This window comes from Eucalyptus grandis, chromosome 7, assembly GCF_016545825.1.
Source record: "Eucalyptus grandis isolate ANBG69807.140 chromosome 7, ASM1654582v1, whole genome shotgun sequence".
Taxonomy (NCBI): domain Eukaryota; kingdom Viridiplantae; phylum Streptophyta; class Magnoliopsida; order Myrtales; family Myrtaceae; genus Eucalyptus; species Eucalyptus grandis.
In genome coordinates, this window is record NC_052618.1 from 10,646,739 (window position 1) to 10,662,326 (window position 15,588).

Genomic DNA, 15,588 nt, shown 5'->3' on the forward strand with positions numbered 1-15,588 from the left:
CAAAATGAATAGCTTCAACTGATGAATTGGCGCAGATACCTTGCTCTCCACTTCTTACAATCTCCAAATCACAACTAAATAAGGTTGAGCAATAGCTTCTGCGATTTCATAATTAAACTGTTCATATTTTGGATCTCTTTGGGCTCGGGCAAATATTTGCAATTTTCATTTTTTGAGTAAAGATGAAAAATCACCAAAGTTCTATTTTCAACTTAAAGAAACATAATTTTTACTTCTAAATAAATTTAAACATGTTCTTTTCTAAGTTAAGTTGCATGCCTTCACCCTAGCTCTTTTAGAATGGGAGTTTCCAACCATACTTCGCCTTTTTTTTTCCAGTTTACAGTCATAAATTGAAATTGGTTTGCTCTGTATTCGCTTGAAAATTGTTTTCACTATGAGTTGATAACCTATGTTTATTGTTGTTTTCGTTTTAGACAGAAGATAAGAACAGAATCAAAATTAGAGTTTTGGGAACTCCAACACGAGAAGAGAATGTCATCTAACAAATCTTAACAACCCCATGCAAATTGTTTCGGGCCGAGATTACTTAGGATAAAAAACAAGGATTTAATCGATTTAAGCATTTTGCATGGTTGTTTTATGGACTTCCAAGTAATCAGATCTCTCTACGTGTGCCCCTAAAAAATATAAAATATAAAAAAGGGTATCTGTTTCATGCTACTTTCACAAGAATATCCACTTGATCGTAATCATGATCACCGCCGATTTTTAGGGTTTCTTCCGCAAGTCAATTTTGCATTTGGACATCTGCCTTTTCTTTCTGTTTCTGGTTTCAGAACTTCTCATACGTTCTAGACAGCGCCAAGAATGAAACAGAACTTCCAGGTCCTAGTGATTTCTGGGCACTAAGTGTATTAGCAAGTATTGTAAGGACAAAAAAGCAAAAATGCATGTATACACGATGAACTGACGAACAGTGAGCCATAACGCTTTTTATTTATTTATCATTATTTCTTTTTATTTTGTGTTTTTTGTAGAAGAGAGAAGAAAAGGTCCTAACAATCAGATACGTTCCAAAAATACTTTATGTACATGAATTAAGAATAAATAGCAGGGAAAGTTCACCACTTATAGCCGATTCCCGCCTCTCAGCTTGCCTTGTGATCTTTCTTGTTGTCAATTGTCATTCCTCCGCTGGGCGACCCGGACTCTTCATTTTGGTAAGGCAAAACCACGACAGGTGCAGCTGGTATCATTTCCCAACGCTCCTTTAGCAAGCTCATGAACCTCTTAACCATTTCTTTCCGGAAGTCCAGTTCCCGTGTGAAGAGGTCAAACAGAAGAAAACTTAAGATATATTTGAACGAGAAAAGAAGCATGATTGTCGCCGAAGATAACAGAACCAGGGCAACCTCTGTTGTTATCTGTAAAGAGGACAGAATTAGATATGTGCTTTTCAGGCACATATTTTGGGAAATGGTTCATGCACATACTCATGAGAGAGAGAGAGAGAGAGAGAGAGAGAGAAGGGGGAACGGTCAAGCATCAAATGTAGATATATCGAGAGACTAATGTCATATAGAAAACCAGAAAGGCAATAAGCAAAATACTACACAAAGCATTTCTTTCCTGAGATCTCAATATAATTCTTTATTTATTTATATATCTTGGTATGGCACTGCCCCAAATGTTAACTAGATAGAAGGTAGAGCGTTAGAGAAGTCATTGGCCACTATACTATAGTTTTGCTACCCAAGAGTTGAAGACTAATTATACCGAGAAACCAGCAAAAATATCAATCCTGCAGAAAGAACGTGATCATACAAAAATTGAAAGTAATGACAGAAGCATGGTTGTCAATCCGTTGTGGCTCGAGACACAACCTTTATATAACAGTAGATGACAGTAAATGAGATAAAACCAGGCCAGTCAAGTGTTACCGATGGGGACAGCAGCAGTCATCTAAGCTGCAGGCAGGATAGTATTAAGTCCTGATGTTATTATCTTAGATAACTAATGATGGAAACCTGCGGCCATGTTGCAGATGGAAAAGCACAATTAAAGATTCAAGAATACATGTTGATAAAAGATTTAGAATTATGAAATTCATCTTTGCCTTACAGGATTGACCCCATATATTATTGGGAGTTTAGTATAAGTAATGGAGGGTCATACTCAACTGTGGACTATCCTGAGAGTTCATACATATGTGAATTTGGTGAAGACAAGATATTGTGTGCCATAAAGCTAGAGCTTCTCAAGTTAATTGGTCCAGGATTTTCCTAAAAATATGACCTGGAAACTAGAAGTTGCCATAACTTTAGCATAAGTTACCGGGACACCTCCTGAGTATTAGCCAAATTATAGTGACAACCCTGTGTTTATAGAAACTAGATAAACACCTCTTATCAGTGAAGAATTTAAAATTATAGAATTTTCTTTACTTTTTGTTTACGCCTTTTATTAATCCAACTGAAAAGTGCTGATATGGATGCAATGAGTCTTTGTACAAAAAACCATAACTCAGAGCATCGTGCCCATAGGATAGACTGCTTGCCCAAAAGGAAATAGAACCTAACATTTGTCCTATGCAAAAACCAGAGCAAAGCACCTGCATAGTGGGTTGAGTCTATTTCATTTTAAGCAAGTTTCAAGCCCATGACATGATACCACATGCTATTATGAGCTGTATAACAGAATAGATTACATCACAATTTCAGTTTACTTGGATGAAAAGACAGACAAATTTATTAATTTTTTTCTTGGTCTAATAAGAGGTTTCAGCTTAGTTATTAAAATGCAATGGTTTTGATCTAGTTAAAACAAACTCAGAATGTGCCACAGTAACTTTAATATGAAATATGCAATTTCTACTAACTGATCAAGTAGACAATATGTTAATGGAACTAAATCCACTAACCTGAATAGATAAAACAAGGCTCCATTTTTTTGCGTAAATTGAATGATTTTGAAAACAATTTTCTAGAAATAATTATAGGTGTCACTTGAAATAATTAGTCAATAAAAAATATTTTCATTATCAATAATAATTTATATCTAAATATTTTCATTGACGATGAAAATATTCTTTATTAATTCATTTTTATAAGCGATACAAGTGATCGCATTTAGGAAAAAGTTTTCTAAATCATTTATTTTCCACGAAACAATCGCACCCCAAGTTTAACTTTTCCCAAGGAAATATGCTGACAAGGACTTTAGATCTTCACTCCCCCTCTAGTAAGGTAGAAACTATAATACCAAATGCACCCAAAAATGACAGGAACTAATTGTTTTTGTGTCTTCACTTTTTTTCCTTAAGGTGGAACTGTATACAGTAATATGCACTTTAATGTGATAGGGAAAAAATGCATCACATTACATACTATATCAGAAGAAAAGTTACTAAATGGACTCACAAAAATTACCAGACACAAACAAGATTTACGTAAAATGGCAGACATAACATTACAATGAAGATGCAAGTGAAAAGGCCCAAATGAAATGAGCAGAGTTCTTTGAAAATGAAGAAAGATCTTGAGTACCATTAGAGAGGACATTGTACATGATAGAGTGCAATGGAACAAAATGATCTATTGGCAGCTGTTGTTGTTTTTCTTATAGAAGCCAAAAAATGGATGTTCAGGAATATGACAAAATGCTTCAAAAAAAGAACATCTATTAGTCAGTCATGTCAATGTACCTGAGGATGACCAGCAAGCACAATTGTTCGTACTTTTAGAAGTAAAATATTCACATTCTGGAGATAGTTCTCAACATCACGCATGGCATCTTTCACAGCTATGATTTTTTGAATGGTATTCGAAGGTGGCTGATCACGAATTGTAACTGATCCAAAAGATCTTCCAAGGCGGCCCTGCTCCTTTAACCCTTTTAATGTCAGCATACCAGCTGCAAGAATAATTAATGCCGATGGAAATACATATGGCCATAAATTCCTGCAATGCATCACATCACGTTGCCAATGAGTGCTGAAAGTTAAAGACTACTTGAAAAATCATCAAAAACAAAGGAATGCTAAAAGTAAAAGACTACTGGAGTAATCATAAAACCAAGTGTCATCTTCTAATCTCCAAGATACAGAAGGCAAATTTTAAACTTTTGATTTTTTTGGCATCACAAGCTGCATGTCCTAGGTGACAAATGAAGGGTTACAACAATTTTGTCCACCTTACAAGTTGAAAGTAAGCATAAATGATTTAAGAATCAGTTCAAAGTACTAAATTCAGCGAAAAAACAATCTGTCGATATGAAACATATTAATTTCCCAAATTATATTATAGTTTCAAACCATCTAATTGCAATGCATGTTTTGTTCTCTAAATCAAGTATCAACTTCGGAATGGTTGGAAGAAAACTTTTAAGGTTTCTCTCCACGACTAGGACTAGAGGATGATGACAATGACCGCATGTCAAAAGCCTACCTGAAAATCAAGGTATATGCACATGCAAGAAATGAGACTGTGAGGTGAGGCTCCTCCCAGCGTCTGAGCCTTTCAAAACTTCTGATAGCCATTGTCAAAGGAAATATAACTTCCTGCAATATGAAAAGATTTTAACTGAAAAAAATAATAGTTTGAAGATCTTCAAATACCACAACAAGAAGCATCAAGTTAGCTTTTGTTGATCAATAAAAGGGAATCCCGTCAGCACCAAGAAAAAGAGAACGAAAAAAGAAAAAAGAAAAAAAAAACACAAGCAGCTTGCCCTATATACAAAAATAATTGACAGGCAATTGCAACCAACAAGTGAGATCATTTTCATCAAGTCTCCTTTGATGATTGCCCTAAGTGCAATGACTGGAAAAGGAGTAAATGGTTTGCGAAGCCCATTGAAATAGGACCAAATGGACACAACTTATTTACATGTTACCTTGACATGGAAGGTGGCAACAAGAGTCTCTAAAGGCACCTACTCAAGGCTTGAGAGACAACCAGGTCACACATTATCAATATACTAGTGATGCCAAAGTCTGCATTTGCCATTTAGTTCTTTCAAGCAAGTAAAATGCACTAAGTGCCATTGACACCAAGATTTACTTGCATTCTCCTCTCCAGCACACTGGGCACCTAATCCTACTCCATGTCTTGTTTTTATGATTTGGAGCTTAATTATGTTTATTGCTTCCTCTCTGCCCTTTTCAATATTAATCTTGATGGTTCAGTGGAGACAAACTTCTTTGAAGTCTCCTTCTGTTGGGCTGCTTCTTGGTATAGACTTCTGCTTATCTTAGAAAATGAAATTTTATTTTGATTGATTGGTGTGGCATGAGGCATCTAGGGAATTCACAAAGCATTTACTTCTTCACTCTGATATTGTTCAGTAATTCTGGCATTTCATTGCCAACAGTTGTTTCAGTGCTGCAACTCTTCTTACTCTTGCTCTCACCTATTTAAAAATCTCAGCCTGTTGGCTCCACTTTGTCTCATGTGGTGCACTGGGAATAAGAACAATTTGAAGAATTTGAATCTTCTTCTCTTTTCCTTAGGTATCCAAACCTGGGGCTTGATTGATCTCAAGTGTTGCAATCAAATTGCCCCACCACATGAATTGGTTAAGGCTAAGGGCACAAAGATTACTATGAGTGGAGACCTAAGAACTGGACTGTTAAGCCAAACTGTTCAGGGTTAGGATCTGAATCAGTCTTCACACAATTGTATTTTGTTGATTTTCACTTCTTGCTCTGATCTTACAATGAATATGTGTGATCTCCTCAGTTTTTTTTTTTCAACCTGTTCTTGTGTTGAATTCTCAGTAAAAATCTACTTACAAAGATCACAGTTTTAATTCCTGTGGTAAACAATTCATGTTGGCACTCAACTCAAACAGTGAAAAAGATCACAAAATATAAAAAGTAACTGCTATTCATCCAAATTCCCTTTTTCGAACTTTTATCATTTTGAGCTATCCCTCCTGAAAGGTTGTATCACCAAGCCTCTTTCTTCCTGATCCATTTTGATCTAAGGTTCAAAGATAAAAGGAACGGTGTCATGGGACATACGTGTGGGGATTTTTCTTTTGGCCAGAACATTCGTTTATATTCACTACCTTAGTTATGTTCCATCTATCTTGTGCAATGCCGTGGCTTCCTACTCTATGATTTGCAGTCATGTTGTTCATCCTTCAAAATAAGTTATAATAGTTGGTCACTAACCCAGAACCCATTTCTTTTAAGGTACAAAAAGGTTCTCGTTTTCCTATTACTTTAAAAGGCTACACACAGATTGTAAATCTCTTAATCAGTTCATGCATGAAAACTCATTTCCTGTTAAAATGTGAAGTTGGTAACTTCTAACTTAATTGCACTATTGTTTGTTCATTTTTTCTTGTAATCGTGTGTTTATCACTAGAGAAGATTGACATGGTTAGACATCAGGAAATCTTGTTTGAAGTGGTTCCCTATAGTTTTTACGTTTTATTCGGAAAAACCAAAATTTTAGTTGATCTATCTTGAAGTGATGCATTAATTGCTTTTAATGCAAAATGACAATCTTTGTAGTTGTCTTTCTATGGTTTGATATCCCCTCCAATTTCCTTCCCTCCCTCCATTCCTTTTCATCCTCCAAACAAACAAACAAACAAACAAACAAACAAAACAAATCCAAAGTATGAACTACTTAATTATAGTTGACCAAGAGATATGAGAAAGGAAAGGACAAAGAAAATTCTACCTTGAAAAGGTCTATGTTATTGGGGATTCCCTTCAGCATTGCAGCATCTATTGTTGCTTGTGTTTTTTCAACCATCTGGCCTTTCTTTCTGCAAATAGTTGCTGCTTTTTCTACCAGGCTTGCATCAGCCACAACAAGATTTTTACTTAATACAAGACCTTGTTTTATTGATGCATTCCTCCAAAAAGTGGCAGAAGAGCTGGAAACCCAAGATGGAGATCTCATCCATTTTCTCAAGTATATGCTTCCATCTATGTCATAAATATGACTGGTATTTTCTGATATTTCATCAGAAGGCAATGATTCTTGATCTGATGGAGCACCTGCTTCTGTATACCTTGTAACTAGCTGTCCACCCCAAAATTTCAAAGCCAGAGCTTGGCAAACAACACTACCATAGGGTGAACTTTGTAGGTACGAAAACTGAACAAGTTTAAGGGGATTATCCAACAACCTACGCATAAATTGAAGAGCCTGAAGTCTAGCTATGCTATTAATGGCGCTCATGATTGCTCGTTCCTTTCCTTTATGGGCTCCATATACATGAGAGATAGATTGATCATTGTCTTCAGGACCATACTCACGGATGAACTTGTGCAAAGCTATAACTTCACATATGAAAGCATGCCAGACATCTCTTCTCATCTCGCCTCCCAAATCAACAAATTCCAAAACCCATGTCTCTGACCTGCACGCAGTCGCATAGAAATTTTATGACTATGTACATTGCTGTTTTGAGCGGAATTTACAGACAAAGCAAAAGAACAATCAATGAGGATCAATGCAGATAAACCAATAGAACACATTCAAGCCTTGCAATGAAACCAATCCTGCTTTGAGAAATTTCAGTTGCATTATACGGACAATTTTATACATAATATAAGTGTACTCCATGTGCTGATAAAGTTCTGTTCCTACAATAGCTACACTTGCAAGTGAATATGTTTTATAAGAAAAATACACTAAAATCACTCATAATGTCAGTCAAGTTCTACTTGCCAATCTGTGTGCTTTAAAACTCGCAGTTAACCCATCAGTGGTCACAAGTCATTGTTGACTAATCCATTAGGGCTTATTTGAAAATCTCCAGAAGCGAGGAACAATGAATTGTAAATTTCAGCTCTTAAATGAAGCTTGTAAGCTCATTTTCCTGTTGCTCCTTGAAGATTTGACAGTCCAACCCTTCAGATTCCATCCCTTATCATTTAGGTTTTAGCTATCTGTAACCATTTTTTGTTTTAGGCAATCACCTATTATATTTAAATAAATGAAACATGAAAGTAATCAGTTTTCCTATTTACATTGTGACCAAATTGGACAAGACAAAACCTCTCTGTGACAATATATAGTTGGTATTTCATTTAACAAGAAATCTGATTGGAAAACATAGAAGAACAACATACAGTTTAGCTTTGAAATTTTTTTACAAAAAACAAATATTTTTTTGAAAACTATTCAGATTTTGGAAGATTTTTGATAGAGGTTTAAAGGTTTGTTTAGCTTTGACAATCTTGTTAAGAAAGCAGTTTAGAAATAGAGGTGGGTGATATGCAATGGTGGAAACAACACAGTTAACAAGTAGAATGTAGGCTATACCACTAGCTGCTTGAGTTTAATTTTCTCACTATTAATGGAAGCTTTCATTGTTTTGCAATAGATCTACAGCAGCAACATGATCAGCGAGGGCTTGTGAGATAATCTTGCAACATGTCCACTTATTGTACCCTCAAATGCTCTACAGCAAGTCTAGAGGAGAGATAAATCCCAGAGCAGAGTGACCACTCGTGTATAATTGAGACTAATTCATTAATCTACAGCATATAATTTATCTTGCTTTCTGTCTCATTAGAACAGCTTCAATACGCCCTGAGAGTAGTATTTCTAGATTTCTCTCAAATGGTCAACTTGGGAAGTAAAACAAATGAGTATACTATAATAAATGCAAAACATCATTCCAGAATAATCATCAGATAAACGCATGGGAAAGCCATCTGAATATGACCAATAGCACCAAAAGTATGCTTCAGCAAGAATTTAATGTGCCAATTTGACCTACTCAAAGATATAGTTCTATATGCTACCCTATACCATCTTTCCTAAGTGTACAGATCATGGCATCAAATATCTGCACTATTTTTGTATTAACAATTACATTCAGCTAAACCAGACATGCTGATTCCTTCATTACTCCATCATAGTGAACTGTGTTTGAAGAGGTTAGCAGGTTTAAGAAAAATGCAAAAGACTACCGTTTCTGTAAACATGGACCATCTTCATCCATATACATGAATTTCTCTGAACAGTCGATCTTCAACTACTATCCCATAAGCAACTGAAGAACAAGTAAAATAGAAAATACACAGCTGAGACTGACAACAGAAGCTTACTCACTGAGGACCACAAGAAATAGAGATAGCAGAGTCAAAAAGAAGAGATCCCAAAGGTCCAACTTTTGCTTTTTCCACACCTGCTCCAGGTATTGTAAGATCCAGCATTGCTGAATCTTTGCGTCCCATTAAACCAACTGCCTACAGTACAGGGGCCAATGAATTGAAATGTTATAAGCAAGAATTTCTCATACAAAATTAACATCAGAATTTGTGAAGCTCTCATTTTGTTAACAAAGATGTATCAAACAATTTCCTCTCGGTGGGACCAACAGCTTTGGCAAATATAATCGGGACAATTCATCATCCTTAGGGTCCTTTCTATGAGTCGAAAAGGTCCATGAACATCTAGAAGATCTGGTATTAGATGGAGAGGACTTCTAACCTAGATTCAAGCTGAAGTCCAGAGGAACAACAATTCAGCGATGGAAATTACAAACTTCATTTCCATCTTTATATTTTCTCTCTTAAATTCTATTTCTAATGCCTTTGTCATTTATTTGGCATATTATCACAGCTTTTTTTTTTTTTAATTGCTGACATTGCTTTTGCACATGCACATGATCCATACAGCCCCTCTGTGATTCTCAACATCTTTGTTGTATGTAAACTATGTGGAGTTTCCTTGCATTTCTCTGATTTTCACCATTAACGAAAATGGGCTACTTTTCAAAACTGTGAAGCTGACTTTCATTACTTCATCTGGTTCATTACTCTTAATATGCAAGTGGATCATAATACTTTGGGACATTATGATTGACCCTGTTCTTCAAAGGAAGGAAAACAGTAAACCAAACAAACCAGAAATGTAGCATGACCTTATGAACCGTCACTAATGCATGACACCCCAGTATATTATTACCTCGAAATAGATTGCTTTATCTGTCAAGATAACATTTCCCGGCCATCCCATATTATTGTCCCATTTAAGCACAGGCCTTTTCCTGCTAGAGCCAATACATAAGACCTGCTCCAGAGAGATCTTTGTACCTTCTCGAGCCTGATAAGATTTTCGTCCTTCATGTACCCTTCATTGCAACAGTACAAATTCCAATTATCATCTGCTAAGGGATAGTTGGGGCCATTGAAAAAGCTAGCAACATGCATTTGCATACATGGAAGTCAATTTAACTGGAGGGAAAATGTCTCAAAATAAACTATATGCAATAAGTAGTAACACTCTTGTAAGAGAGTCAGAATAGCTCAACACCAAAGTTCTAAAATTTAGCAAGGGTTCTAAACAGTTTTTTATTATTTAATATATTTCTTCAATAAAAGAAATTCGCACATTTAGCTGTAAGACTCTAACTTTAATGGGAAAGGGCATCACATACTGGAAGGCTAAAGATGCAAAATTATATACCATGTGACAAACGTATAAAAACCAAATAATTCAATACTTAATTTGAAAGAAACATTTTCAACATCACAGCAAAATAATACAATTTCCTGGTAACTTTAATCCTAATGATAGAAAATCCTACAAAGTTGATCGTATGCGTTTCTGCAAGAATAATCTGAGATTAAATCCTAAGCAATACTTACTTGAGAAGCTCGTCTACGTAAGTTAACCATGAGCTCAAGGAGATGCCATTATCATCAGCAAGTGCCTTAAATAGATTATGCACTGTCGATGAATCAGCCACTCCATGGACAGCAGGAGCAATTCGGGTAAAAGCCTCTTCGCCTACAAGCTTAATCTAGAAAAACAAGGCAAAGCAAGTCTTAGCTTTAAGCGAATCTTAGTCTGAATTATTTGACCACCACTTTACACATCAGCAAAAGCAACTCCATTCAACTATCTCATGCCTTTAACAGTAAAAAGAAGCATTATCAACAGAGTAAAATTCCACATACAATAAATGATAAAAAAGCAACACAACAACAGAAGATGAAGCAAATTCTAGGATCTAATAAGACATTTGGACTATAGTTATATGAGGCAGATCTAAAGGTAGATCCAAAATGTCAACTTCCAATTAAGGTTGCCTTCTCAACATGGATAAATAGAATCAAATATAATTTAAGATTCATCGGGGAGTCTGGGCTGGAGTTGTCTGTGTAAGGGCAGCTGTGAATTAGTACACTTCATACATCGGACATAACAATGTTTGGAATTCAGTTTTAAACACATGCATGAACTTTATGAAAGGAAGCTTGACCAAGGACATTTAAACTTCCATTTATTTGCCCATCACTAAGTTGTGAGGCCAAATGCACATAGGTCTTACGCCAGTCAGCAATTTAGATTTTATTGGACCAACAATAAGTAAATAATCAAGTTCATGCAATCTAATGTGGTAGAGATGACACAATCTAGTGCCTCTACACGGATTGATCTGCTTCATTACAATCACATTTAGTTTCTTCAAAGCCATTTCACAGAGGCTTCTATGAAAATCTGGTGAGTTAAGCCTAGAAACAATCAACAAAATTGAGATTATTAACCTTGACAACTTAATGTTACTTGTCCATGAAACCTTTTCGTCAGTAATTAGAGACAAAAATATAACTGCTTCCTCAAATAGACTGAAGAAAACGCTAAATATTGTGATGGTTTAAAGGCATAAATATACTAAATGTCTTCTACACAATTGTCAATAAGGTAGTAGACAGGCCCCCAATTAATCAGCTCAACAACATTTAACAAGGGGAAAGTTTCCTTCTTTGAAGTCCTAAGTTTACGTATCTTCAACATTTGCTAGTCAGGACGAAATAATGAGACTAAAGCCATGTTAAATTACACTCTTTTCTGGATTATCCTGAAAAGAACCTGAAAGGAAGCTCTCTCCACAGCATCTTGGTTGGCATCTCCACAGTAGGGATTCCCCCAGGCTAGCATCGTTATGAAGATTAGCTTCTGGAATGCAGGTTCCTGAAAACAAGTAATAAAACATCCAGAGATCACACCATGCCAAAATATAAGCTATCCATTTAGAGAAAACACTTTAAGGATGCCTAACAAATAACCTTGACTATGAAAATGAGAACAAGAATACTATAAGAGAGGTTAGGAAAATAGATCTTTCCTCTGTCCCTGTAGCACATACAACAGGTCCTTAGTAATTCCTATAGATATTATTCCACTACCATAACTATCAAAAGCAGCATCCAAAACAACATCAACAGCAGGGATAAAACCTTGCCCATCAGCATGAAACAGGAGGCTGATGTGAAAGATTCAGACATATTAGCCTCGTGGATGGTCCACAATTGGAAAAGACGACCATGATATGACTACCACATCAGAACTACAAGACCAGCAAGTAGTGGCCCTATGCACTGTTCCAGACAGATCCAGGATTTGAAGATATACTTCTTGCCTTCTTTAGTGATGATGGTGTCCTAGGTGTTGTGTATCATTGGATCAAACCGTCTCATAGAGTTGCTTAAAATAAGAAAAGCACAATTGCTTTTACTTGATTTTAAAGAGGACACTTCAGAGAATCATCAAACTTTGCAGTAGGATGATGTCAACGAAACCTAAAAGTCAAATGGTCCGTTAGCCACCCTTCAGAACCTTGACATTCTTCATGTGCAAATACATTAGGCATCCTTGTACTTAATATTGAGCACACAGCATTACATGGTCTACATGATCGTGGATAGAGAAAAAAATATATTTGTCATAAACCCATGTTAAGCTTACAAACCTTAAGGCAAGGATGAAAATGGGAATCATCCCTTGACAAGAATCTGAAGCAGCAGTACTCCACCAAGTTCCTTGCATCGTTATATACAGACTCAGGGACCAGGGCTTTGAATATCTTTTGCATTTTCTGACCAGTTAATCCATTCATCCTGCATATCTTAACTTCACAAAGTCAAAACACATTTCCTTCATTAGTCTGATAAATACAAAACATAAAAGAAAAATTCAAACAGACACGAAAAGGCAACTCAGTCAACCCCTTCATCCTGCATTAAAAAGGTACGTACATGCCTTATGGATAAGTTAAAATACAAATGCAAATGAAGCACGCCATGGATGATTAAAAAAGAAAAATAAGAAGCGAACTGTCTCTTTCAAGAACGACTAAACTCCGACCGTCGTCAATCGATGCGCTCACCTGCTGAATTGCTCTATCGCCAAAACAGCCTCCCAGGACAGCACCCCGTTCGGCATCCTCCGCTCCACCGTCCGCTCGCCTTCGAAGATCTCCCCCATGTCCCGAGCGATCGAGACATTCCCCGAATCAGGCCTTTTGCCTTGACCGCTCTTCACCAGCGGAGACGTCGCTCCTCTCAAAAAGCTCTGCGTCTTCGACAGCCACGAAGTCACCTGCTCCTGCACCGCACCTGCCAAGCGAGCAGCAACAACATCAACACCGGATTCCGCAGAATCTCACTAAATCCACGCCGCAAGCGAACATAACCGTCAGGTCATCGAGCTATCGACAATCCAGCAGCAGCATCCGTACACATCCACAGCAACAGCATCACTTACACCGAACAACTAGAGAGCAACTCTAGAGAGAGAGAGAGCTCACTGGCGTCGATGTCGCTCAGCTTCCACCGAACAACTAGAGAGAGAGAGCGCTCACCGGCGTCGATGTCGCTGAGCTTCCAATTGTCGCCGAGAGACTGGCGCACCAGCTTCAGCCGCGGGGCCCGCCGGGAGCGGGCGGCCGGAGTGCCGACGGAGAAGAGGGAGCCTCCGCGATACGGCGGCGGCGGCGGCGGCGGCGGCGACGGAGCCGGCCACGGCTTCGGCGGGGCGAGCGAGAGCTTCGACTGCATCATCTTCTCCCTCCTTTCAGCAGCGAGTCGCGATTCGCGTTCTCATCGTCGGCGAGAAAGAGAGAGAGAGAGAGAGAGAGAAGAGGCGTGCGGGATAAAGCGACTTCGCAATTCCTGGACGGTGCGTGTCCCTGTCCGGCGGGGGCAAAATGGTCAAAGGATAGTGATCTACCTTGTGCTTTGCGAGGCGAGGATTTTGGCTCGAAGCGAGCATTTGTTTATCATTTTTTAAAATATATATACTTTTTATAGAAATAATGACGTAAAACCTTAGTTCAATATACAATTTGATCCGTAAAATTCAGTCCAATGTGCAATATGATCCTTCAAATTTGACATACATATTCAATATAATTCCTGAACTGTATAAAAATATTAAATCAAATCGATTAAATTAAAACTTTTAAAATAAAATTATACATTAGATTAAAGTTTAAGAATTGTCCGTGTCATATTTTTTTTGTTGTATATTTGGGTTGTAATAAAAAAATGGACACCTTGAAAGTGACTTTTCAGATGAGAAATGAAATAAATAAATGAATAAAAAAAGACAAGATCCCACCAAAAAGCTTGAACGTTATCTACCTTAACACTAACGAACGCAAAAGTATCTTCCTGCATGTTCGCCTCTCGAATGACCCGTAAATATCAGATGTGACGATGTGAGTGGACAACAAAAGGCAAACGAAGCAGCATGGATTAGTTTCATAAAAAAATCTAGATTTACCCCACTTTTCTAAGTGATCAATATCTCCAAACTCATAAAGTTGATCTAAAAGTACATTTTCCTCTAAGACAACAATCAATGATTCGTGCCTTGTGGGAATGATGATAGATAAACAAAGTTAAAGTGACTTTAGTTATGTCAAAAGCGACGCGACTTTATGTCGCTTCGAGGGATTTAAAATTTGCCAACGAGATTCTAGTTATCGTGGAGGTTTTTTTGACTTCTTTCTTTTTCTTCATTGATTGAGGGGCAAAATTGTAATTTGGATGGTTTAGTGATGGCAAGATTGGAATAGACAAAAATTTGTTAACCCGCTCGTGTTGCTTTTCAAAAATGCTCAAAGCCAAAACAGGTGAAAACTTCCCGAGTTTTAGGTTTTAAAAATGCAATTTGGGGTCCAAAGTGAGCATAATTCCCTAAAAAACCTCAAATTTTAGATTTAGCGACAATTCTACCCTAAACTTTTTATATCCTAAAAAGATTTCTAACTTTCACTTTAGTCCCAAGTCTACTATTGTTAATCATCCATGCAAAAGCTCTATTAGTTGTCTAACGTAGGATTTTCATGTCAGCAATAAATTTTTGTTAAATGCTCATGTGGATTTTTCGTTACTATTCATCGTGCTTATTTGTTTCATCTTCTTTATTCCTTGCAACCTCCGTTACCAAAGGTGCTCGAGCATGGTGCCCAAATCATTCATTTTGACTGAAACATGCTCTATTTATTTTGTGGGAAATGAATAACGACAATTTTCTAAAAATAATTGCTCGTGACACTCGAAATAATTAATTAATAAAAAATATTTTTATTACTAATAATAACTTATATCTCAATATTTAAATGAATAATAAATGTATTTTTCGTTAATTCATTTTTGTAGATGATACAAACGATTATTTTTAAGAAAATATTTTTCAAATCGTTTGTTTTTTGCAAAACAAATAGAGCCTGACTTTTCAAAGACAAATTCCCCCACTCTTTTTTTCCCTCTCACTCAACTGGTAACCAAATATATTAGCACATTGATGAGTGAACCCCACAGCACCTCCAGTTATGGTGCCCTCTTTTTTTGCTCTC

General features: G+C 36.8%; 1 protein-coding gene across 3 annotated transcripts; it reads right to left on the reverse strand.

The window, feature by feature from the left end:
• Positions 1 to 931: 931 nt before the first annotated feature.
• On the reverse strand, positions 932 to 13,870 carry LOC104452729. Of its 3 annotated transcripts, none has more exons than XM_010067198.3 (11): positions 13,588 to 13,870; positions 13,114 to 13,342; positions 12,697 to 12,844; positions 11,817 to 11,918; positions 10,589 to 10,743; positions 9,906 to 10,071; positions 9,048 to 9,184; positions 6,657 to 7,344; positions 4,410 to 4,522; positions 3,668 to 3,923; positions 932 to 1,388 (listed from the first exon to the last, which is right to left on the reverse strand). In XM_010067198.3, exons 1-11 carry the CDS (start codon positions 13,784 to 13,786, stop codon positions 1,113 to 1,115), a joined length of 2,469 nt encoding a protein of 822 aa, XP_010065500.2. In that variant the 5' UTR covers positions 13,787 to 13,870; the 3' UTR covers positions 932 to 1,112. The 3 variants fall into 3 exon arrangements, with proteins under 3 accessions (XP_010065500.2, XP_039173233.1, XP_039173234.1); XM_039317299.1 differs by having other exon boundaries at positions 12,697 to 12,857; positions 13,588 to 13,818; XM_039317300.1 differs by lacking the exon at positions 13,588 to 13,870 and having other exon boundaries at positions 12,697 to 12,852; positions 13,114 to 13,247.
• Between the last annotated feature and the right edge of the window lie 1,718 nt (positions 13,871 to 15,588).

Coding starts and splice junctions, on each gene's coding strand:
- LOC104452729 (XM_010067198.3), bottom strand. CDS start 13,786: ATGATGCAGTCGAAGCTCTCGCTCGCCCCGCCGAAGCCGTGGCCGGCT. Junction 13,343..13,587: donor GCTCAGCGACATCGACGCCG/GTGAGCGCTCTC, acceptor CTCGCTTGGCAG/GTGCGGTGCAGGAGCAGGTG. Junction 7,345..9,047: donor TCTATTTCTTGTGGTCCTCA/GTGAGTAAGCTT, acceptor GACTGCGTGCAG/GTCAGAGACATGGGTTTTGG.